This window comes from Semicossyphus pulcher, unplaced genomic scaffold, assembly GCF_022749685.1.
Source record: "Semicossyphus pulcher isolate SPU_LCO1_2020_fin unplaced genomic scaffold, fSemPul1.0.p SCAF_11, whole genome shotgun sequence".
Taxonomy (NCBI): domain Eukaryota; kingdom Metazoa; phylum Chordata; class Actinopteri; order Labriformes; family Labridae; genus Semicossyphus; species Semicossyphus pulcher.
The window spans coordinates 26,481,835-26,508,261 of NW_027211615.1; the positions used below are offsets into that span (position 1 = coordinate 26,481,835).

General features: G+C 41.4%; 1 protein-coding gene across 1 annotated transcript in view; it reads left to right on the forward strand.

Moving 5' to 3' along the window:
• Positions 1-2,028: 2,028 nt before the first annotated feature.
• ncoa1 (nuclear receptor coactivator 1) overlaps positions 2,029-26,427 on the forward strand; it is a 43,838-nt gene continuing 19,439 nt past the window's right edge. Inside the window, exons 1-2 of the mRNA XM_069687055.1 lie at positions 2,029-2,210; positions 21,198-21,303. Of these exons, the coding sequence (XP_069543156.1) occupies positions 21,215-21,303 (89 nt within the window). The 5' untranslated portion in view covers positions 2,029-2,210; positions 21,198-21,214. The remainder of the gene's footprint in view (positions 2,211-21,197; positions 21,304-26,427) is intronic.

The following is a 26,427-nucleotide window of genomic DNA, read 5'->3' on the forward strand; positions in this document are numbered from 1 at the left end:
AATCAGTGGTGTAGACTTGTCTGCTCTGTGTGCGCTGGAACTGTCTGTTAAAGTGGATGTGTGTCTCTGCTCCCTTAAGTTGAAGCATCTTGCGCTGACAGTTTATAGCTGTGGTGGATAATCTGTCTACTGATGACAGCCTGCATATAATGTAGGTCTTTAATTATTGTCCTGCACACAAAGTCTAATGCTAAAAAACACTATTACGGTCGTATACCCATCAGCCATAACATTATGACCACTGACAGGTGAAGGGAATGACATTGATTCTCTTGTTACAGTGGCACCTGTCAGTGGGCGGGACATGTGAGGCAGCAAGTGAACCTTTTGTCCTTGAAGTTGATGAAGCAGGAAAAATGGGCAAGCGTAAGGATGTGAGCGACTTCGACAAGGGCCAAGTTGTGATGGCTCAACGACTGGGTCAGAGCATCTCCAAAACTGCAGCTCATGTGCGGTGTTCCCGTCTGCAGCGGTCAGGAGCTACCAGAAGCGGTCCAAGGAAGGCGAACAGGGTAACGGGCAGTTCACGGCTCATTCATGAGCGCGTGGAGCGAAAGCTGGCCTTTGTTGTCCGATCCAACAGAAGAGCCACCGAAGCTCAAACTTCTGAAAGTTAATGCTGGTTCTGATAGAAAGGTGTCAGAACACACAGAGCATCACAGTTTGTTGTGTATGGGGCTGCGTAGCTGCAGACCGGTCAGGGTGCCCATGCTGACCCCTGTCCACCTGCAGAAAGCGCCTACAATGGCCAAGTGTGCATCGGAAATGGACCAAGAAGGCTTTGGCCAATGTCCTTCTGGGAAACCTTGGGTCCTGATTGACGTGGATGTTATTTTGACACGTACCACCTACCTAAACATTGTTGCAGACTAAGAACACCCCTTCTTGGAAACAGTTTTACCTAATGGCCTCTTTCAGCAGCATAAGGTGCCCTGCCACACTGTTTTGCCAGCACCACAGGGACCAACAAAATATTAGTGTTAAGGCTGATCTGTTCGTATGTGCTCAAAATGGGTACAGGTGTTTGTTAAAGAGTTGCCTCCCCTTTTCACTGCATACTTGCATACTGTTTAAATGGAGGGGGATCGAGCTTGTGCAGAGTCATGACTTTAAACTCAAGTTGCTGCTTCTGATGCCGCATCTCCAGCCGCACTCTCGCTGTAACAAACACAACCTGCACTGAAATTCAGACCATGTTCATTTGTAAGAGAGAAAAGATGATCAGCCACGCGGTCACTTTCATGACAGCGACACACGATGCAGATGAATTATTTGAGCTTGCTTGTTTTGCTTTTTGGATCATTCAGCGCCGATTTCTTGACCTTGGACAAAAACAATCCACATGCTAACCTTTCTATAGATATCCCAAACATTTAACCTCGACCTGCTGAACTCTGACTCTGACTGAGCCCTGTAATCCGTCTGGTTGACCTCTTTGCTGCCCCTTTATGGCTTTCTACTATTAGCTTCCTCTGGCTCTTGAATGTTATCAGTATTACTTGTTTTCCCTTCATCCTCCACCTCATCAGTTCCTCGTTTTCTCAACTTTTATCAATCACGTCACAGTTATAGGGCTCTCTAAATAAACTTTAGACACTCGGCTTTCGTGACATTTTCTGAGATAGGTAAACAATAGTTCATTTACATGCACACCAACAACCAACTGGACAAGAGGGTCAACTGTAGGGGGTCTAAACGGGATGACTGACCGTTACAGTACGTTAAATCGTCCTCGGTGACTTCATGACTTCTGTTTTACCAGTAGTCTTCTCATATTCATTACTTCCCCATGTTTGTTAATATCCTGAATATTTTAGGACAGATTTTAACATCACTCTTGCAGGGAAGTATTTTTTTGGTCAGAATCACACGTCAGGATTGTCGATAACTTGCATGACAAATTAACTCTCGCCATCTGATGCCTAAACCTCCTGCGCTGCATCCTCACAGTGTTTTCTCTTTCCCCGTTGTCTTCCTGCAGTCAGAGGCCAGCAGGCTTCTCCCTGCACCTGGGATGGTGCCATGTGACCGAGCGGCCGTGGAGCCATAACCCCACAAACCCCGCTCCGTCATCTCGACTCCAAGCTGCCCGCCCACACCTGATCTCGCCTCCCTCCAGCGCTCCTCCTTCCTCCCTTTATCTTCGCTCTGAGCCCTGGACGAGGCCACCACAGCCACCACATGACTCACCCACTGGAGCCCTAGATCAAGTGAGTAACACAGATGCTCGGTGCCGTAGTGTGTTTCACCTTTAAGCCACAGGTGGATCCAGTGTTGCAGCATATTGTGTATTTTGGCTCCTTGTCTTGCAGAACCAACATTATCACACTCTGTTTATTATTCCGCACTGATTCTTACTGCATGTTCTTATCGTGTTACTTTAAAGACTGAAAATACACAGTTCTATTTGTTGTTTTAATGTGTGAGCCTCTAACTAAGACTTAAGGCCATGTTTGTAGGATGGTAGAGGTGAAGTGAGGTCATTATTCAGAGAAAGTACAGCAAGGAGGAGGAGGACGATGACGGACGAGGAGCTGCTTATTTTACTGTATTTAGCTGAAAACGAGCCATGAACTTTTTGGACGGGGTTGTTCCTAACTTTGCTGCTCGTGGGGCTGCAGCTAAAGATTGTTTTCATTCTAATATGTTTTATTTCTGTCTGTTGTTGCATAACCATTATGTCTGCAAATTATTTGAATCACAGCTCTGAAAGCTCAAGGTAACATCAAATATTAACAGCATATAAAAGAGAGAATAGCAGCATATCCTCACATTTGAGAGGCTGGAGGCAGTGAATAGTTGGTCCGCTTCCTTGATAAAATCGTTGATTATCAAAGCAGTGTAGATTAAATTTCTGTTGATCCACTTAAAGCTTAATTGTCCCAGCAGCAGCTGCTAATAGCTTTCCCTTGACTATTGACGAGCCCAGCCATCACTATACATTAGGGCTGCACTATACTGAACAAAACTATTACTATTGACAGATTTTTATGTGATTTTTAAAAGAAATTATACAAGAAACACAGTGTGTTTTCATGTCTATATAAAAATTGAACTTTGAAAACACATTACTTTGTATTATTTGGGACTATTAAAGTGATAATTTTGAAGATTTTGATTTAAATAAATGTCTGTTAAGTCACACAGAATCACTGAATGAGGTAACACAATGGTGATTGAGCCTATGGCTCACTGATGAAAGCCTTTGCATTTGCAGTATTACAGACTGGGTGTCTGTGGTGATATTTGTGGACAAAATCCCAAGCAGCGCCCAGTTAGTGACACGTTTTCCATCAGCCAGCAGTGGTTGGTCTGCCAGAGAGGGTAGGCGGAGCTAAGCGGCTGCTTTTCCGCTCTCTGCAAGTGTCGGGAGTAAACAGTAATCTACTATGGCTGAACAAACAAAGAAGAGATGGATGACTACAGATACAACTTCAACAAGAAGTGAAAATCCAAAGAAAAAGAAACAAACTCGACGCTCTGATGAAGGCATACTAAAAAGGAAAGCGACTGTAGAGGTAGACTGCCTTCTAATCGCCATTTGGTCCCGCCAAATAGAACAAAACTGAGAACTTCGAGATTATATCTTAAAGTCCATTTTCTTCTAACAAAACACAACCTATCCTACTTTTACCACACATGCTTCAGCGATTCAGCCTTTTGAATAGGTCGAGCGAGTTCAGGTGGAGCGCCACGTTTCTTTAGCCTACAAAATAAATACATCTACCATTTCTAACGGCGATCAAATGTATGTTTAATCACCGCATTACCGGTTATGTGACGCCAACCGCTGGGTGGACCCAGAGACCGCCATCACCGCCTTCTCTCTTTTGTTTTTTCATGTTTATTGTCTTACATATACGCCTATAGGAGTGCATATGGTGTGAAATTACGACATTACACGTAAAAATACATAAGATTCATATCTGCCAAACAAACCGTAGGTGAATAGAGAAAAGCTAAGCGCCACGACTACTCACAACCTCATGCCTTGATCATCCGGCCGAAATGATCTGTAAGCAGCGTTGCGTGCTTATTTACAGGCAGGTGACACAAAGACTCTGCAGCTTCGCAGTCAGTTCACTCTCATAAAGGGCTGCACTCCTGTGATAACAGGCGGACCTTTCCTGTAGATTAGCAAAGGAAATCCAGAAACTGGCGAGTTTTCGTTTTGCACAGAGCAACAATAAAGCAGCAGCTTGACGTGTTTCACTTAATTTGCTTCACTCTCGCACGTCCTGCAGTGCGACTATTGCACATGCACACATCGCAGTTGCAATTGTTCAATGATATATCGTGCAGCCTTACTATACATCAGCTTCTTCTACAGAATACAGTGTCCATCCAATACACAGTGACCTCTGCAGATGTCCCTTGTTTTATTGTATTAAAAAATAATTGTTTTTTCTGCAAAGATCGACGTACTGACCGATTCAAAATGCAGCTTTCAAGAGTCATGAAGTTTGAGTAGTGGCACAAGAAGTCCGTAGTGCTGTCATAGTTGAAATGTTATAGTAACATGTCAGTTGTTTTGATTTAAAAGGGCCTAAATGCAGAGGGAGAGAGAGACTTGTTTCATTGGCTTTTGTTGTGTTTTACTGCTGACCTTTATTTGAGCCCCTTTATGTGTTTCAAAGAGCACATTAAGGTTGTCTAAAGACCATCAGTGACATAGGAAGAGAATATTCTTACTATGTAAAAAGAAACGTCTTCAACTGCATGTAAGGAAGGTTTTTCATCCAGATTGAAAAACATGAATCTTCAAGACTCCAATCTGTCTCAGTAAGGACCTAATAGTTCCTCAGTTTAATTCTGAAGAGGCGCAGTCAGTTCAGGCTAAAACAGCGAAGATGGAGAATGCAGAAAGATAATACCCCTCCCTCGCTGGCTCCTCTGCATTATTCCCCTGTGCTGTGCGCTCTCAGCCCCCAAACCCTCTGCGCGGCTCTGCTGAACATCCCAGCTCGGCTGACTAGGCCTCCCTCAGCGCTGCGCGGGTTGAAATGAGGACACGCACGCCCCCGCTCACGCTCACAAATCGCAGCGATGGAGTTCAATAAATGATGAATATTCATGTGGATTTATCAGTCTGGCAGCGAACGTGTTTGAGATTGAAAATGCGCTGTGAAAAATGAGGTGAGCAGAGAAACGCAGAGCGGCTGTGAAAGGCAGATATGCAGAAGAGCCTGTCTAAATAGATTACGTAATACACTATAATTACTATTCCTGGTTTAACTGATATATTTAGAGATATATGCCACTATTTTCTACGATGTCAGAAGGGAAGTTATAGTTTCTTTCAGCCTAAAATGCACTCAAAGCACTCCTCTTCTAAGGACGAGTATACGTCAGGGTAATGCATACTGCATGATTTGTCAGGAACATATTCTTTATGTCTCTCCTCCTAGATCTCACGTTTCTGCTCCCATTGCTACACAGACATGAGAAATGACTGTGGGCAGGCTGTAACTCACTGCTTCTCCACACTATGCATTCTATACACCGAGGATTTGGCCTAATGTAGCAGAGCGTGTGTGGAGCTGTGGGCAGTCCAAGGTTAGTTCTTAGTCTTGGTAAACATCCTGCATCTGGGTGTACACAGATGGTGGGGAACAATGGACTGGAGCCTAACAGGGTTTGGGTTGAGGGGCAGGGGCTCTTAAAGGTCCACGCTAGTTTTGTTTTCTGCAAGTTTAAACCTGTCCAGGCCGTGTCATGCTCGAATTATTTACCTCTGACTATTTTCTCAGCATTCCATAGTGTTTTTAGCAATTTTACGCTGCTGTTGGCTTCTAATAGTTTCACAGTATGGGAAACGACCTTTAGAGGCCTTATACTCATAACACTAAGAGGTAATCAGGCACCGTAAAGAACTATGTTTAGAACAGTGGCAGCTTTTTTAGTCTTTTGGTGCTTTTAGTCGAGTTTTAGTCGACGAAAACTCAACATTTTAGTCCAGTTTTAGTCAATAAAAAGTCACACTTCAATCAAAACGTTTTCTCTCTCCCTCCAGTCTCCCTCTTCTCGTTTTCACCTGTTTGCTTCAGGTAAAATTAACACTTTAAATGTCAGCTGATCATCCAAACAGTAAAAGAACGATGAGTACACAGCATGTAAAGATCACTTTTCATCATCGCTTCTCATGTAAACAGTCTGACTGAAGCAGACAGTCGATGATTGCTCCCGAAGAAGCGTCAAGTGACGCGTAGAACGACCCTTTTTCTGTGAGCGCGCAGCAGTAAGCCTGGGTGACGGAGAAAGTTCACAACCACCTGCATGATACCCGTTATCTCCAACTGGTGTTTGAAGCTTTAAACTATCATGGATGTTAAATGTCCAACAGCCAAACACAAGCATTTTAGTCCCGTCTCGTTAACTATCTATTTTTCTATTTCTATTTTTAGCTCATTTTTGTCTCGTCTTCGTCATGGAAAAAAGATCATTGGCGAACATTTATCGTCATAATTTTCATTATTGAAATTAACACTGGATTAGAACCCAAATTAATCATCTTAAATTCTTGTGATGCATCATTTTTTAATTAAGCAGTTAAAGTCGAGCTGAAACGGCATCTCGAGAGTATCTAGCTTCCGTATCGATTGAATCAGGACGTGCAGGCGGGACATATCATTAGAGGGATTTGATTTGATCGTTGAGAAGTGGGCGTAGACAGACGTTCTCCACAGCGCAGTAGCTAGCTAACTGACCGAGCGTTCTTGGTGCTCTGCGGCTAAATGTTGCAGATTGATTGGTTGAAATTGTTTGGTGCTAACTTACGTAAGCACGTGTGAAATTTAGTTTTACCGGAAGAAAAAATGATCCGATTTTGATATAAGAATATGAAGAAATGGATTTTCTTATTTTTTTTGGCCTATATTGTCAAATAAATGCACAATATTACCGGGAATGTGATCTAAAAGGATTAAAATGACATTTTTCACTTTAAACATTTTATGTATTTTCTACAATACCAGTTAGAATGTATCCGAGTCATTTTGCAAAACACCACGGATTAAAACTGTGATTAGAGCTGAAACCAGAAATCTACCAGTGAATCAACTGGAAAAAATCCTGCAGCCAGTTTCATATTCAATTGGTTCAAGTATATTTTCAATTATTATGCCAAATATTTGCTTTTTCCAGACTCTAAAAATAGAGAACTTCTGTTGTTATTTGACCTTGATTATAAAAAATTACATATTTTAGGATTTTTCTCTCTGTTGAAGACGGCAAGTCGGCTGTTGGAACTGTGATGGCCTCTTTTTAATTATGTCCAGACATGTTGTAGAACAAATAATCAATGAAACAGGTTAATGTTTTCTGCCAATTCATCGCCTAAAAGACCAGCGGAGTAATTGAGAAAAGATTGATTGACAGCCTGAATCATTTCACCTCTTCCAAAACTTCTCATTGCATACATACTTTGTAATCGGTGCTTCTGACTGCATTAACACACAACCATAACAGGCTTGATGTGATGAGGCAGATGTATAACACTTAAAGTGATTGACAGCAGCTTGAGATACTGCTGACGCGAGCGATTCGTTGCCGGTTTATATGAGTCGGATGAATTGAGTGAGAGAGATGAGTTGGCCATGCATGCATGCAGAGCGGTTTCAAAGCGTGGATGTTGTCGGTTTTTACTTGGCGTAACGTTTCATAATTGGTTTGTTGTTGATGGTTCAGCACCTGTGGTGAGGGTCTGCAGCTGATCGGTGCAGAATCTGGAGCACCTTTTTGCTTCAGTGCTTAAACAGCAGCGTGGGATTTTGTTGCAGGATTGAACCTCAAAGTCTGCACATGCTGATGCAGATTGAGAAAATTTGTCTTTGATGTGGCTCACAGTAAGCACATGGGTTGCACCTGTATGCTCCAGTAGTGTTTTTTTCCACTGGTGAGACGCCTAGCAGGGGGAAGTATGACCTCATCTATGCTGCCCTGATTTCTCTAAGAAACGATGTTACAGAATTTAAATAATTTATAACTGAAACCACGTTTTAACTCGAGCCAAAGTTGTAACAGTCCACTTTTGATACACTTGCCAAAACCCTCTTGTCCCTCAGAGAAAGCTCTTCAAACACAATTAGATTAATTTGGATTAGATCAATTATGCATGCAGACAGGCTGATGTTTTGTTTGGGAGAGTAATTCCGGCGCAGCCTCTAAAATTAGGAAAATTGAATCTTTGTGTTCAACTGAAGGTCATGAAATGTCAAATTGCTGCCCGGTTGCAAATAACCTGCAATAAATGCGCTATATTACAAACCCAGATCAATAACAGTCCGACTATATTAGCAGGGAAATTGCTTAAACATGCTTTTAGATTAGTGCAGACAGGCTGAAATGATGCAGGTGTTTAGGTGCGTAGTAGTGGTTTATCAATGGTAGAGTGATGGATATGAATGAATCCGTTCACTCTGTGCTCATGTGGAGGCAACATGCACACAGATCCCATAAATCCCTGCTTGATGCGTCATCACAGCAGGAAATCTGCTCAATTAAACCTCCTATAATGAAGCTCCACACAGACAATAGTGACAATTTATGAATGGAATTCAACATTTCACAATTGACGACACGTTAAGGATCTGTTTCACTTAATATATACGAGTCTATTCCAGGAGTTGGTGTGTCCATTGTTGCCCTGATTGACTGTAGCTGTGTACATTCTCTGGTCATGTCCTATATTCAAGAGGGTGGGCCTTAGCAACAGTGACTGAGCAGCTTCTCATGGAACGTACCAACTCAGTGCAGCAGAGAGGGGTGGTCACGCTGCGTGCACTAGCTCTGTTGTTTTACCTTTGTTAAAATTAACAGCTACTACTACATCAAACCTATGTGAGCTTGTTGGACGTCCCATTTTAGAAAAACCATTGGCATTATAATTGAGCCTGATCCCCCCTTTGCAGCCGTGTTCCTGCAAGTGTGTCTGTGCATTTGTGCCCATTCAGCCCAAAGAGTATTTGCAAGGTCAGGCACTGATGCTGGACAAGAAGGCCTTGCTTGCAATCGACGTTTTAATTCCTCCTAAAGGTTGTCGATATGTTGGACATCAGGGCTCCGTGCAGGTTAAGTGGAGCTCCACCCCAGCTGGTCTAAACATTTCTTAATGTGCACTGGGTTACAGCCACCCTTAAAGAACAAAGGGCCTTCTCCAAACTGTTGCGACATATTCATAAATGTCCAGTTGCTTAAATGTTTCAACACTCATTGCTCTGTATATTTGCTTTGTGTGCAACTTTGTGACTGATCTGTTGTCGCTCCTTGGTACTTCCACTTGGCAATAATAACACTTATACTAACACTTAATACTTTCTATAGTATTTTGAATTTGTTGTCTCTACAAACCGCTGATCCGAACAGCTGTTGTGATACTGTTCGCTGCTTGCGTAGGTATACAGGGCCGTTGTGCAGAGTAAGATATAGTGCCGAGGGGACAGGGCTGTCTGACGTTAAGGCGAAGCGGTGATAAAAAACTAAAATACAACGTACACTTAAACTTTCCTTATATGTCGGACACTTTTAAGTGGCTAAAGCTCTTGGTACTCCTGACCCCGTGCTTAGCTTAGCTTCTGTGTGTACAGCTGGCTTCTCCTGTTCCGTGCTGACCGTTTTCTGTACATAGTACACTTACTATTGATAAGTAGCTCATACAACCCCACTTCTAAAAAGGCGAGCTATCTCTTTAATAACAATTGTTTGATAAAGCAGTAATTAGTTGAGAATAGTCAGTCCATATTTCTACTTTCAGGTACCACTGACTCAGTGTTTACCGCGTCGATCTGCGTAGATTTATGAAGTGACAGAAAAAAGTGCCAAGTTAAAAGTTAATGAGCTCTTTATGACCTATTCTAAAGCCTAAATGTTTGTCACTGGAGATTTCATAGCTACGTATCGGATTTTCTGCACTGTAACGGGTGTAGCTGAAACACCTTAACTCAAGCCCTTTTTACACTGCGGTTCCGCCTCAACACCTTAATGAAGCTCCGCCGTCATGCGGCCGTTGCCATTTTACACTGGACCGAGCAACGCCAGTGTGTGTTTTTACACAGCGTTCTGGTGTTGCCGCAGCTAAACGTGCGCGAGGTGTAAACAAACAGCGCGTGCTTCAAACACGCTCACGGCTCTGAGGCGGAACCACTGTTCCGGCCTGCTGGCGTCATTGTTTACACAGACGCCGATTCGCCTCTGTTACTGCCTCCGATGCTGGGTCAGAGGTGGAACGGCTTTTCTGCTTTTTACACAGAAGGTGGAACGTAACAGAGTTGTAATAATCCAGCCTTGAACTGGCAGTGTAACAGGGGCTACAGATTAATAGAGATGACCAAATGACCTTAGTTACATAGTGCAGGAAGCATATTTGTCCCGGTTACCACTCTGTGCTTCCGATCATATCTGGAGTTTCAACATCATGTGTTCTCAAAGATGCCAGAATATTAAGAATGTACGATACTGAAAGCTTATTTAGTAGACTTAATAGGATAATGTGTTTGATTGTGTCAAGCTTGCTCTCTATTTCCCATCCGTTTACTCATCCCTCCCTCTACGTCTCCTCCCAGTAATCCACATCCTTTACTCCCTACTCTCTACCTATGGTCTCTTCCTCACTCCCTCCTCTGCAAGCCATACATTGCCGCTGTGAGTGTGTGTACGTGCACGTGACGAGTACAGCTCGCAGAATGAGAAACGGAAGGAGGGGGAATCTCTGAAAGAAGGAAGACGAGCCTAAAGACATTGAAACGGCAGGCGGGCTGTAATGGAGAGCCTGTGGAGGCATTGGGCTGTGTGTCTCAGCGGTTTGGCTCTGCTGCGCCGTCGCTGCTGCTTTTTCTTCTTCCTCTTCGGAGACTGAAAGCCCGATCCTCCAGCGTACGTCACACCGAGAGGTGGAGGGGGGGGGGTGAGGTCAGAAGGTGTTGGAGGCTGACCTGGTGTACAGGTGTGTGGATTACACTGTGGTGTTTTTCTTCCTCTTAAGTCTTTGTTGTTTACTGTAAGGCTGGTATGTGGGAAAGTGCAACTGAGGCTATGCTCACACTGCAGCTGAAATACTTCTGATTATGATTGTTTGAGTTTTATGTCACACAGATTGGACGTAATTGTAAGTGCATGCTGTGAAAATGTCACCTTTATTTTAATGACTGCTGTTGGCTGCATACATACCTTTTTAAACAGCTCCGTTAAGGGCAATAATTTAGCAGCTAAGATTGTTTATTCACTTTGTGTTAAGCTGTAGATGAATGCTTTTAGATGTGCTTTGTTTACAGTTATTTAAACAACAGAGTTAAGTGTATTTCGGCTTAGAAAGCCCCTATTTTAATACTTGTTTAAATGAAAGGAAGCAGGACAAAGAGATACGTTAAACTGGAGTTTTTACGTTGTAATTCCCTTTACTGAACCGACCTTTTCATAGTTACTCAGAAAACTGAATATTTTATCGCTGAATTGTGCTCCTGAGTTATGAGAATAAAATTGCCTGCCTTTTTGAGGTAGTTATCGCAATCATAGACGAGTGTCACTTAAAATGCCACAGCCAGTGTTACACCATTATTTGGCTGTAACCACCCCAGCCCAGTTGGCCGGACTTGCAGTGTTTATGTTTGTATGTATACGGGTTGCTGAGTAATTGTTCATGCACGTGTGAAAGTTCACACTGAACTGGGTGTAGACTGTGTGATACCAGATCTGTTTGAAAACCCATTTAACAGTTCTGGTGTAGCAGGTGGTAGCTTTTCCTCAGTCGTGCACGTTTATTAATAAAAGCAGAGAGAGTTGCAAAGTGTGAACAGAGCCTTTATTTTGAAAATCTGCTGCTGAACTTCAGTGCAGTTTAATTTTCAAGAGAAGACCTACTATTATTATTATTCAGGTCGTTTATTACAGGTAATTTCAAATGTGTTAATGTCATTGCATGTTTAACTGTGCAAAGCAGCAGAAGCATGTTAAAGTTAAGGTTCTATACATGCATGTGCACATTGCACAAATATAGTATTCACTAGAGGTGGGACAAAATACCAATATCGCACCACATCGTCGCCCCAACTGGTGTGATACAATTGTCGTATCGCTGGCAGCAAATATTCATATTTTACTTAAAAAGAAAATTCAGCGCTCAAACAGATCGCCCTGCCAGTTTGAGTCATAGCATCATTGTTTATCTTAATTTGTGTCAGAATCTGTGAAACTAATTGCATTGAATAATACATCAATCCTGCACTTCACCTTTCTAGGGGCATTTTATATTCTTTAGTTAATCAGACATCGTGATGTATCGTTATATGATGCTTTTGCAATATATCAATTATTGCAGAATCGCTGTATCGTGGTATTATCGTTATTGTGGGCCACGTGTCACATCCCCGAGTATTAACCATATACTGTACATGATGTACATCCCAATTAAAAAAAAACAAACAGGTTATATGTATGGAATAAAGCTACAACAGGTGATTTATTGATAAGCCAATTGACAGAAATGCAGTATATTCTCTAACTTTTTTGTAGAGCCAGATAGATATGAGATTTTATTAAACCCATAACACCAATTTGATGGGGAAAAAGTCTACTTTAAGGTGGACAATACAGTGCATTTTTAAGGTTAAAACACTTTTCTATGTGGATTATGTACTGTTTTTTTAATTTAATTATTAGGGTGAGAATTGCAGCGTAACACACGATACGATACGTGGCCCACGATATCGATAATATCGCGATATAGCGATTCTGCGATAATTGATATAAATCATGATATCTGATAAACCTCCTCGGCCAATTAATTTTCCTTCACTTTACTCCCATTCATGTCATAAGCGCCACCGCGAGGAGTCATGAAGTAGTGATGCAACGAGTCAAATTCAAAGCAAAATCTCTTTAGAGCGCCAAATATTTGTAACTTAAAATAGGGATATTTGGCACCAGCCTATGGATAATTACACTGCGCGATTTAGGATGACAATATATTGCCAAATCAATATTTTGTCCCCTATTCATTATGCAACGCTGCTCAGGAGGCTGCTTTCCTAAACATATCAATTGCTTTGTCAGCGTTTCTAGTGTAGACCCCTGTTTGCTCAGCTTTGATGCTAAGCTACATGAGCTGCAGACAGTGCTGAAGTTAAAGCAATCATTGTTTTCAAATCTGCCCAAAACAAACCTTAACTCCATAACTCCCAGTTAGTGTTTGTTTGTTTACATTAAAGTCCTTCTTCTACCTTTGTGTTAAACATGCATCTGTCTGAGTTTGACAACAGTAGTGCATTCACTTGACTTCACCACGGCACATGAACTGAAAGCAGCTCTCGCAGTGTCACAGCGTCAGTGTTGTTTGAGAGCCTGCAGGCGGGTCGCAACAAATACAGCCAAATTATTTATATTACTGCCAAGAGTGGATGAAGGCAGCTGGACGCTGAAACATATTACCTTTTAACGCTGATGGTCAATGTCTTGTTTATGTCTTTGGGAGGTCTTAATACAAGCAAAGTTTGGTGGTCAGTGATTTAGCTGGTCAGCCGACACTTTAATACCTCACACTCATGACTGTGCTCGGAGAATTGTGTACACTAGATTTGCAGTATATGGTGAATCCAAAAATGTGTGTTCCTTTAAGAATTATAAATGTTTGACAACTTTGCAGTCGCTTTTATGAAATCTCAGCTGTGGAGAATGTTTCAAGATAACAACCGAGACATGATACGACAGTCTTGACGGTTTATAACTCGGTGTTAGCTACTTAAAGAAATTACATTTTCAGAGTTTGTGGCTTTAAATTTATTTGGAAAATAGTAAAAGACACAGACAGCTAGTTTATGAACTTTTGAGAGGTTGGTTGATTGAGTTCTCATGACAGAAGGAGAGCAGACTAAGGCAGTGGTATATATAATATTATACAACACTTGTTTCAGTGTATCACTCCGCCTCAGCCTGCTGTTCTGAACTCTGTTAATTAACATCACGGCAGACCGTGTGTGTCTACATTGATCAAGCTGGCACCTCTGAATCACATAGCAGACTCGTGTGTTGACGCAGGTTTTTCAGACCCGGGGAAGACCTGCTTATAGATTTTCCCATTGTGTACTCCTGTCGGTCTCTTTTCTGCTGCGTCACCGCGCTGCTCGGACGAAGACGGGTAGAATTTGTAGCTGAGATGACGAGGAGTCGCAGAAGTTACTGACGGAGCATAGCATCACGCCGGAGAGGGGAGGAGATTAGCCGGGTTTTGTGTTCCCATCGATTCCAATCGGAGTCGAGGCGATGATTACCCGGGTCTGAATGAGGATTGTAACATTTCCCACTAAGCAAAAAAGCCAGGTGTTAGCAGGTTTTTTGACCAGTGGGAAAAGGCCTTTATTTCACTGGTTGTTGATAAATGAAAACAAACTGATAAATGTACATGATAAAAACAGCTGATCTGAGGTCACCTGGTGACACAGAGTGCAGGAGAATATTTGGGTTGCTTGGCAACAACAGTCCAGTTTCAGTTGAGTTGGTGGAGCAAAAAATAATCTGTTAATTGATTGTTACTGTTACCTTCTATTTGCCGCTTGTATAACTGTTGTCTAAAAGCAACATCACACTCGAGATCGTGATTCTACTGAATAGTCTGAATAGAATCACAGCTGTGCTGATATTCAGTACGACATCAGCCTCTCTCATGTGATGTTGCTTAATCAGTAATATCCTTATAAACAAAGGAGACAAACCTTTGATGTATAAAGGAGATCAGAGAATGAGACATACCCATACTATGAGAACAGATTGTTGTTGTTGTTGTTGTGTGCATTGACACCTTTTCAACAACCGGCTAGGCTGTGAATCAAACCACCGCCTCAGGTGTGTGTGAAGCAAATGGATTTCAATCTGTCTGGACGGAGATCAGATACCTGCCTGATCCAGCCAAGATGCAGTGACAGAAGACAAACTGTTGCACCGTGTTAACTGCGAGTTTTTACATCTACACAGGTAGAAAAAATATCTGTCAGGTGTAAGTAAAATATTTGACAGATAACAAAGGGTTTCTTGCAATATTTTGCATTATTTTATTCTAAACATTGACACTGTAGGAAGACGAGACTGTAGGGAACCCGCTGACCAACGCTCACAATGTTGCTCTGTTCTGTCTGACCGCAGTTCATCAGGTTTACATCCATCATGTGTGTTCTTGGTCGTCCCTTTTATAAGTTGATTCTGTTGTGATGTGGAGGCAAAGCTGGAGGGGTTTCTGAGTGTAATGATGTTGCCTTTACTGGATTATAAAAACTGACCAGGAGGAAGTAAGTGTTGGAAGGCAAACAGGAAAGCCCAGAAATATCATGACGGCAATGTGGGGAAACCTGGCTGAACTTAGCTCGTCAGTCGGTCACAACAAGCTGTCAGCAGCCGTCACTCTGTAGGAAAGTGAGGCATGTTTTCCCAGTACGAACACAAGAGTTATCGCATGTTTATGTTTTAATTTGTATATAATAATGATCCATTTAAGGTCGGAGTGCAGCATGTCAGAGTTTGTCTTGCCTGGCACTAGATGTCTCGGGTCCAAAATGATGGATTCAAACCCTAACGGCCCTGAGAAACTAATTCCTTGATCCAACTAGACATGAAAATATATATTAACAAGACTAGGTCAAAACCTAGTATGTGGCTGACTGCTTCAGGTCAATGTGCGCTTTTGTGGGCAACACTGGAAGCGTGGCGTGTGCGTGACGGCAGCGGGACGTGTTCATTTTCATTTTAAATGTAGAGAATAGGAGGCTCGCCTATTTTTACCGTGTGCTGCGCGCGGTTCTCGGCCAAAAATACACGTTGAAAATGAATTGTGATGAGTCCTATTGATCTGACAGCAATATTAACATCTCTTCTTGTCGTAAAAGTCACAGGCATGGAGAGTAAATTAGGTCAACACTTCCAGTATGCTTTTTCAAAGTAAAAGCCTGATCTGGAAGTCTCACTCCCCTCATTTGTACACAGTGCTTTTATTTTGAAGTGTTTCCCGGGCCGTTGTTGTTGTTATTTTCTTTACTTTAGTTGTAACTTTTCAGGAAGTTATTTGATTGACTCATTGCGGTTCCTGCTTAATTTTCTTTGAAATAAAAACATAGTCATAAGTCTCCCGCAGGCCATAAGTGTATATGTTAGTAAAAATAAATGAATAACATCATGTTACAGACGTAACTTGGGTGCGATCTCTCCCTCTCTCCCCCTCGCTCGCTCTCCGTCTCTTCGTCTCAGCTCATACGTTTTTCCACTGTGTGTTAATTAAGGTCCCGTTTCTAATGTAAATAAGATCGTCTTCTGTTAAGACCAACGCACGGAAACCTTTGAAACAAAGACCAGAAACTACCCCTGTATATGCACACTGCGGAGGACAGCGGTCACTCAGTCAGTCACTCAGTCAGATACAGACCCATGTGTAGGGCTGACCCCGGCTGTCAGCCAAAAATATATAGATATATATGCTTGCCTGTTTTTTTCCCCAAGATATAATAGACCTAACCCAATGAATGTCAGAGAGTAGAGAGGCCAGAGATCACTCTTATCTTGGGTCTGTTTTATGGACCAAACAAATCAGGTTATTCAAATTCTCACCCATTATACTATAGAAACAATTTATAATGTCATGTTATGTCTTTTTGAATTTCATCGTAGTCTATTGTCACATATCTTGTTGCGATGGTTGCCATTTGAGATGCTGTATTCCTCTATTTTTCCCGAGGACAGTCCGTCACACTAAATAGCACTTATGTTCTTGACATCTTTGTCAACGGTTTGCATGGAGACCCTCAAATATGACTTTAGATATCTATTTTCTTGAGGCTTCTTTTTCAACTCGGTGTAGATGGTACCTGCCTTTCCTTGCTCGGCCTAATCATCATGCAAGTTACACACCCAGCACGCACACGTTTCTCTCTTGTCGACCGTTGATGAACCACAGTCCACTTGGATTTCAAGGGCGCAATGACGTGGACTCAAACCTCTGAATGTCCCGTTCAGGTCTTGGAGCTTATGGTCCTGAACATCATGGAAAACAATTCATGTATCATGTCAACTCTACCTCCAGCAACCTTGTCTGAGTTGTATCTGTACATACACAAGCAGAATTTGGCCATTCAACATCACAAATGAACAGCATCGTCATGGCAACGCTATTATGGAAAGATGGAGCCTCTCTGCTCGGTTTTAAACGGTTGTCACTTCACAATAACCCCAGCCCACATAGTGTTTTTGTGTTATATGATTTTTTTTAAAGTCTTATTAAGGCGAATAAGGCTCCATGTTCATTTGCATACTGAGCGGGAAAGTGAGATTCGATCACAAGTGGTCACTGACTTATGACTGTGACAAGGTGAAGAACAAAAAAATTGTGGCGAGTGAAAATGTTAAGTGGCTAACCACTAGCCACGGTGGCTGGTGAGCAAAAAAGTTAATGTCAAGCCCCTGCACATACTCGTATCGTCAGCTAAGTAATTTGCTTCACTTATCAACAGTCGGGTATTTTATTCTGAAACAATAAAAAGTACTATTAAAGGGTTGAGTATTGCAAGTGTTGTTACCAGAGATGGGAACCACCAGAGGCCCAACGATAAGATATGTTAGGGATGATGCATACTTTCGGCGGATTGATATGATTACACTTAGTCCTCCAGATTGTGTGATTAGAGCTGCATCCCTAGCAACGGTCTGTTCTTCATAACAACGGTCTGTTCTTCATAACAACACTCTGTTCTTCATAACAACAGTCTGTTCTTCATAACAACGGCCTGTTCTTCATAACAACACTCTGTTCTTCATAACAACGGTCTGTTCTTCATAACAACACTTTGTTCTTCATAACAACACTCTGTTCTTCATAACAACACTCTGTTCTTCATAACAAGTCTGTTCTTCATAACAACGGTCTGTTCTTCATAACAAGTCTGTTCTTCATAACAATGGTCTGTTCTTCATAACAACAGTCTGTTCTTCATAACAATGGTCTGTTCTTCATAACAACGGTCTGTTCTTCATAACAACAGTCTGTTCTTCATAACAACGGCCTGTTCTTCATAACAACACTCTGTTCTTCATAACAACGGCCTGTTCTTCATAACAACACTCTGTTCTTCATAACAACGGTCTGTTCTTCATAACAACACTTTGTTCTTCATAACAACACTTTGTTCTTCATAACAACACTCTGTTCTTCATAACAAGTCTGTTCTTCATAACAACGGTCTGTTCTTCATAACAAGTCTGTTCTTCATAACAATGGTCTGTTCTTCATAACAACGGTCTGTTCTTCATAACAATGGTCTGTTCTTCATAACAACAGTCTGTTCTTCATAACAATGGTCTGTTCTTCATAACAACAGTCTGTTCTTCATAACAACACTCTGTTCTTCATAACAACGGTCTGTTCTTCATAACAAGTCTGTTCTTCATAACAATGGTCTGTTCTTCATAACAACGGTCTGTTCTTCATAACAATGGTCTGTTCTTCATAACAAGTCTGTTCTTCATAACAACGGTCTGTTCTTCATAACAAGTCTGTTCTTCATAACAATGGTCTGTTCTTCATAACAACAGTCTGTTCTTCATAACAATGGTCTGTTCTTCATAACAACAGTCTGTTCTTCATAACAATGGTCTGTTCTTCATAACAACAGTCTGTTCTTCATAACAATGGTCTGTTCTTCATAACAACACTCTGTTCTTCATAACAACGGTCTGTTCTTCATAACAACGGTCTGTTCTTCATAACAACGGTCTGTTCTTCATAACAATGGTCTGTTCTTAATAACAACGGTCTGTTCTTCATAACAACAGTCTGTTCTTCATAACAATGGTCTGTTCTTCATAACAACGGTCTGTTCTTCATAACAACACTTTGTTCTTCATAACAACGGTGTGTTATCGAGAAATAACAGACCTCAGATTGTTGTTCTTAACCAATCAGAATCCAGTATTTAACACAGCCGTGTAATAACGTTGCTATACCTCTGTCACATTATAGTATTGCAGATTTACAACACTTATGCAGTATGTTGAATATTGCAGAATATGTTTTACAATTAACAACCTTATTTTAACTGCAAATTAAGTCCCCTATGAAATTGTGTCAACGTTTTGCTTTTATTAAAACAACTTCAGTTTTTTTGTCCAATTTTGAACAATGCATCTAAAAAAAAAAAAGTTTGCAGCCCCTTCAGTGCATAGGAGATTTTAAAGTGATTTACTGCTATTCTTTTTTTAAATAAAACTTAAATGGTATTTGCAACATTGTAATAATTTAAATGTGTGTATCAGTAAAAGATTGCCAGATAAAATAATGTGATACTATGCTTTATCATTTTTCCCCCTAACCCTTATTGCTGCATTGTGGAACTAGTGTTTTGTTTCTGCCACATAAACCAGCAAAGAAAACACCGGTTAAGTGGAAATGTATCTCCACACTCAGTGTGAGCCTGCACACATACATACAGTACGCCCTGGCCCTGAATCTTAGTATGCATGTGGTCGCTCTAAAGCCTCTTTTGATAATCAGGTTTTCTCAGGTCACGATTTGACTGAACCATACTTACAGTTTCAGCTGCATATTCTGAAGCCAAGAATCCCTCAGAAACGGGGCTAATTTGTATTTGCATTGAGTGCTAATGTGCAGCAGCCGTGATCTCATTTCTCGCTGTGGTGGATGGATCTTTTTTAAGTGCTGCGTGTCAGCAGCACAAGAAGGGGCCGAGGAGGAGAGGGGTGATTTGAGGTGAAATGTAAACAAGGCTAGTCAGGAAGGATTAGCGTCCTGTGAGCAGCCTGGCCCTGCGGCGGCACCCGACACTGGGACAATGGCGGCTTGTTTTCTGCAGTTTGCCCGCAGATTTATACATTTTGTGCGTGTGTGTATAATTTGTGTGTATGTCCATCATGTACACATTTAAAGATATAACAACAGGGATGTGATTTCAGTCCTTGTTTTGTGTACATTTTGGCTTCCTTTACAGTATGCAAAGAGTAATTTAAGGCTTTAAGAAACCTGATTTATGTCAACAGACAGGTTATGAATGAAAAAATTCGCCATGTCTGTCTTTATGTTTTGTTGTTATGCCAGGAAATCCAACTGTGCTGCTCTTTGGAGCTTTGTTTGTGCGTGTCTGCATTGATAAATTGCATTTAAATTACATTTCCGATACTAATAAGAGGGTTTCAACTTTAATATTTGCCTTAATGATTCATGCGGCAGCCCTGTTAACTATCCTCCATACACGATGTGCTTTCATCAAGCATTGCTGCGCTTTCTGTTGCCATGGTTACCCTCCTGATGCAGCAGAGAGAGAGAGGGATGCAGACTGTAGACTCTGCAGATTGAAGAACAGGCACGAGTCCATTGATGGAGACTGAGGAGGAATCTCAGAGGCAAACAAGACAAGATATAAGGGAGGATATTAAATTGAATGCAGTTATGTACAATATTAATTCAAACAACAGCGGAAAAAATGCTGTAGAGTTCAAATCTGCAGCAGCACGAGTGTTTTTGTGCAGAGCAGCACAGAGCAAACATCTTTGTTTTATCAAAATTCAGCGATTTATTTTAAGCATATTAATACAAGAATAAAATGTAAATGTATATAATACGATTTGGTAAGTTAAATTTGTATAATTGTAACTGTATAATGCAACTTTAAAAGAATATATAGTGATATAATGTAAGAATATAAAGTATATACGTTTAATTTGACTAATGCAACTGCTAGAGTAACATTTAGGTAACTTTTTAAAACCATAAATTATATATAATTCTTTTAACAACCTTATATTACTTTAATTGTAAGTTAGAAATATTAAAAAATGACTGACTATTTTCTGATTATCTTATTTTATATGTTTGCCTATTTATGGGCTGCGCAGTATGAAAAAGGAAATAGATTTTGTAAAATTGTACTCCATGAAGCTCTCTATTGACGACGTCCCGTTTAATACAGTGCAGTTATAGTGACTGTATGAACGCAGCTGTTACATAAGTGATGATTGTGTCTGAAAACCTGTCGTACAGTTTCATCACAGGCATCCAAACAATAATAACAGAGTATAACATGAACTTGTTGCTGGCAGTGACAGCTCCAGCAGCCACTTGTGTGATAACCTGTTCTGATGAAATGAATAAAGGTCAGAATCAACGGTCGAGCTTTGGGATTTAACTTGTCTTTCTTTACTCTTGTGTTTCTCCTCTGCAGGTCAGTTGAAGCTGAAAATGAGTGCAGTAGGGGAAAACCCTCTGGACCCTGCGACGCCAGAGTCGCGCAAGAGGAAGGGCTCGCCATGCGACACATCAGGGCAGAGGTAAAGAAACACGTTTCTGTTTTGTGAGACGTCACAATAACAATTACAAGGCAAAAAGACATTCCTGCCTTGACATAATGTAGTCATTTTGTGCACAGGGGCATAACAAACATATTATGTTGCCCTCTATACCTGCATTAACAATTAATGACATTATTTATATTTATTTCTAAGCACATAATAATTTCTTATCTTCTGTTTTGAGACATTAGAGCTAAAAGTAGATACACAGAATTTTATTATATTGATTATTTTTATTTTGATAAACTAAAAATAACCTTTAATACCAAACTTTCCCCTGTTTCACTTTCAATAATGTGACTTTTTGCTGCTTTTCTTTGTTAACTATAATTGTAAATGCAAATATTTTTGCACCACTGGCTAGACAAATTCAAACATTCACGCTTTAGGAAATAGTTGCAGGCATTCTTCAAAATATTTTAGGGACCACTGTAGGGCTGCAACAAATTATTATTTTCGTTAGTCAGAACCCACAGGAAGTTGTGAAGCTGCGATTCAGCGAATTCATACAAATGCAGCGAATCGCTGCAACTTTTCGGAAAATTTCCCCCACGGGCGTCGATGTGTACATGACCAAATACTGACCTCCATAGGTCTGCAGTGTTGTATAAACATCAGAGAGTATCGTTTACTGAGTCTTAAACATCTCCAGAACGATGCAGTGAAGCAGACAGCTGCGCCGTCTAACGAGGCTCCAGTGCGATCGTCTTCTTTCATGAGCGTCCTCATCCGGCCTCAAAGTCTTTAATGAGACTTTACACTGAAAACATTTGACACGTCTAATTCTCAATGTCTTCTTGTGATTATTTACCCATGTTGACAACTGTTAGCCGTTCACTTAACCACTTCCTGGTGCCTTTAACTTTACACCAACCAGAGGCGTTACAAACACGAGTCAGTGCTGATCTCGAAGAGTGATTGTACAGTGAGACAGTAATCACCGTCTCTTATCAGCAATAGCAAGTAGCTAAGAGCTTACATGTGTAGCTTCTTCTTTGCGAATATGGATAGAATTGAAATTACTATACCATGGCAATTTCCTTTAGTTTCATTTACACATTTTATTTCTCATCTTCACGCGGAAATTGACCGAAAGTGGAGTCAGAAGACAAACAGTTCGCTCAGTCAATAGATGGCTTTATTGGAGCGTTTGTAGCTTACCATGGATGTGTAATGTGCTGCACACAAAAAACCTCAAAACATCACAACTTGCAGTGCAACTTTTTCAACAGTCTGCAGCGAAATCAGGCTTTTTAGGCTGCGACAATCAGAGAAGGAAAGCTGCTAGATCCTGGAGGGACTGATGGAAAAGCGCTGATTATCGAAACATTTAGGATTTCGCAATGGCCGATCTTGTGATCTCGCGAATCCAGCTGCTTGGGCCAGCGCTCCGCTGCGCTGCAGATCACACACGCTTCCTGTGGGCGAGGGCTCACCTCGCCCTACAGACCAGAACCGCGGCACAGACGGAACACGCCAGACACGGATCCTGTGGGATCGAGATGTTACGCCGCTCATGTCCCTCGATAGAGCTGAGGATACTGATAGATGTGTAGTTGGAGAACCTGTGGCTCACAAAGGCATATCAGTCACTCGTTCGTGTGGAGAGTGGAGACTCTGAGGGGCCTTCTGAGTGCTCTCTTGTGTCTGAAATGTTGTATACTGATCGGGGAACTTCAGTAGAAGAAGAAGCAAACCCATGTGGATGTGTAAAAAGGTTGCGGTTAGGGCAGGCTTTAAGGTAGGTCTTGTAGTAGTTGGTATCAGCTGTATTGGCCCTAGTAAGTGTAAACGTCCAAAGAGACTGACTCTGGTTTGGTAATTAAGGAATGACTGTACTGTACTGTACTGTGCACTGTGTGTGTGAGAATCTATAAGGCCCAATAGCTGATGTAAGCTGATGTAAGAGCCCAGCTAGCATTTTTACAGCAACTACACGCAGCCACTGACCTGCGCATTCACACAGCAGCTTCCTCTCCCCTCCCTCTCTCCCTGCCTCGGTCACCACGCCTGTGTGTTCTGGCTGGCCAATGCACTGACCTACTTTTGCTGTTGTCGTCTCTCTCTCTCTCTCACACACACACACGCTCACATATACACACATTCCTTTTTTTCATGTTTACCACATACCTTGCTCGTCGGTTTGAAAGTATATTATTGAAACTTGAGAGTAAGGTTGAACACAAAGCGTAAAAGCCTGGAGTTTGAGTGTCAGTGCTCGACCTGCTCATGTTCAGCAACTTTTATGTTTACATAATACAGTAACACATCACAGGCAGCTGAGTTGTACTGCATGTTGTCATCTTACCTTTAAGTTCACAAACACTGATGATGATAATTTGTTCTCCACTTTTTTCTCCTGATTAAGTTACATTGGAGTATTTTCTTCTGTACATCTATGTGGGTATACTGTAGGCACTTTAACAGATGTGTCTTGGATTGAAGACTCAAAAAACGTTTTGTTTTGGGTGGCTGATAGATTTGTTGTTACAACTGACCCTTCGCTAAGCCCCTCCCTTGAACAGCCAATGTCCAATCCTACGTTAGCAACCATAACTAGGCACGGGAGGCCTGTCAAGCTTTCAGATGCCATAACGGCGTGCATGTGGAATCTGCAAGTCTGACAGCAGACATCCTCAAAGTTTAGAGAGTGTCATATTTTAGCTTTTTCTCAGCCAAAAACTCAAGAGAGAGAACATTTTGGAAGACCGCACTCGCAGCTTAATCCATCAAAGATCAACAAAAACTCCAAGTTAAGACGCTAGCTAACTTGGCTAGGTTAGCATGTTAGCGAAGAAAGACGGTTCAATATTAATTATAAGTTAATCCAGATCCAGTGTTTGGAGTTAGTTAAAGGGAGTCATAACTAAACATTAGCTTAAAATAAAACAATATACTGACTTACCCTGCTGTGGAAGAACATTGTTGTTCCTGTGTATGACTGTCCTCAGCATGAATTGTCAGGACGTGGGATGCCTGACGCTTGCGTTGGGACCGGTGAGCTTCTGCCTGGATCCTCTTCATTCTCAACACTCCGTTGTCGTCCTTTCTGTCGACTTCTCTCTGATATTCGGGAACTGCTTTTCCAGAAATTTGCTCTTACTTCCCTTGGAACATCTCTCACTGTTATAGTTGAAAACGCCACAATATTTACATGCCGGTACGAAAGCTTGACAGGCGTAGCAACAGTAACCAAGGGGGGCAAGGGGTCAATTCCATCTTTTTTCATTGTTCATGCCATCTCTTAATTTTTCAAATTCCAAATAAAAATGTTGATTGATCATTTAATCATTTATATGATGTTTTATTTAAAGTTATAATCTCGAAGATCTCAGTTTCGCTCTCTTTGGCGGCACCTATGGCGATAAACTGTAATTGCGGGAGCACACTTCCCAGATATCCAGACAGTGCTGCATGTGTGACGTCCACGGTTGGCTCCGGTTGTAACTCTTGATTTTCCTGGCTGACGGTCGCTTTCCTTTTTAGACTGTTTGCTTCATCTGAGCGTCGAGTTTGTTTCTTTTTCTTTGGATTTTCACTTCTTGTTGAAGTTGTATCTGTAGTCATCGATCTTTTCTCTGTTTGTTCAGCCATAGTAGATTACTGTTTACTCGCAACACTTGCAGAGAGCGGAAAAGCAGCCGCTTAGCTCCGCCTACCCTCTCTGGCAGCCGAACACCTAACTGGGCACTGCTTGTGATTTTTTCCGTGAAAGTTGCACCCAGTCTGTAATACTGCAAATGCAAAGGCTTTCATCAGCGGGCCATAGGCTCAATCACCAAAATGTCACCTTGAATGAACTAATGATTATTTAAAGAAACAAGTGTTTTAAATTTTGGGACGTGTTTCCGCGAGGATAGGGAAAAAAGTTAAATAAGAGCCCTGGTTCCACCGACTTTATATCAAGGCCACATCCGCCGACACATCTCTGCCCCAACAAAACACTCTAAAATATCTGCCTGAATAATCCAGTTTTGTTTAAACCTTTGGACTAACACAGAATACAATATTCACATTGAAGCAGCTGGAACCAGTAAAATTCTGGCTAATTTCTGCCTAAAACGTCTTGAACGATCCACCACAGAAGTTCCCTATAAATGTTCCGTCATGCAAGTAACTAATTAATTACTGCTCTCTCAATGTCGTCCCTCAATGAAGCTGAGAAATATATTGTTTGTGTTCCTGTCGGCCAACAGAACAATGAGCCACTCACAGTCAGCGCCAGGTTGAGGTTATTCTTGTCTGAGCACATCCTCCAGTCTCCCCCAGCTTCACTTTTCCTGCTAATTACTTCCTCACTGTTCTGCCACTCAGAGCCCGCTGTTCTGTATTAGTGAGTAATAACAGTGTGTTCTGCCTACAGTGACAATTACAGGTTAAACACGCGTCTTCTTACAAATGTTAGTGTCTGATTGTTCCCCTCACAGATTATTAGATTTTGTCATTGTTTTGGGAGTAAAATGCATTTGCTTTAATATCTTTAATATAAAAGTTTTTTAATTCACTTTCATTTCATGTTAGAGTTTTGTTTGTTTTTACTAATTGTGCTTGTCATCTGAAGAGTGTTAGGATTCTAAAGTAACTGTTTTATTATGTATCAGTACAGATAATATAGCTCAAAGACCTGATTAATCTCTATTTACAGATTAATTTCTATTTATTTTCATTTGAAACACATTCACAAATATAGCGGACTATCTGTTTTCACCACGTCGAGTTTGCAATCCATCTAGCTACCAGTGCTACAGCTGAGCTCAGCCTACGGTAACGTTGACTGTTGTGGGGATGGCGGCTGCACTAGTGATCCTAACAGCGCATACAGAGCTAGATTATAGCGTCAAAATAAGTGCAACACAATAAAATTCCCACTCTGTGCATTTTATACTGGTAGATTTGTAGACTTGGGCCCTGATTTTGTTATCTGAAGTGTTCTGGTTTCACTCTGTTGTCGAGTAGTATTGGCAAGTTCTGTATCAGCATGCTTTGGTTGCATGCAGGTGAAACAGTCCATGTGGAGAGCAAAAGAGGCGTAATCTGCTCTGTAAACAAACATGTGCATATAAGTGCAGCTTACAATCTGCTACCCTCCAATTCCACAGGATC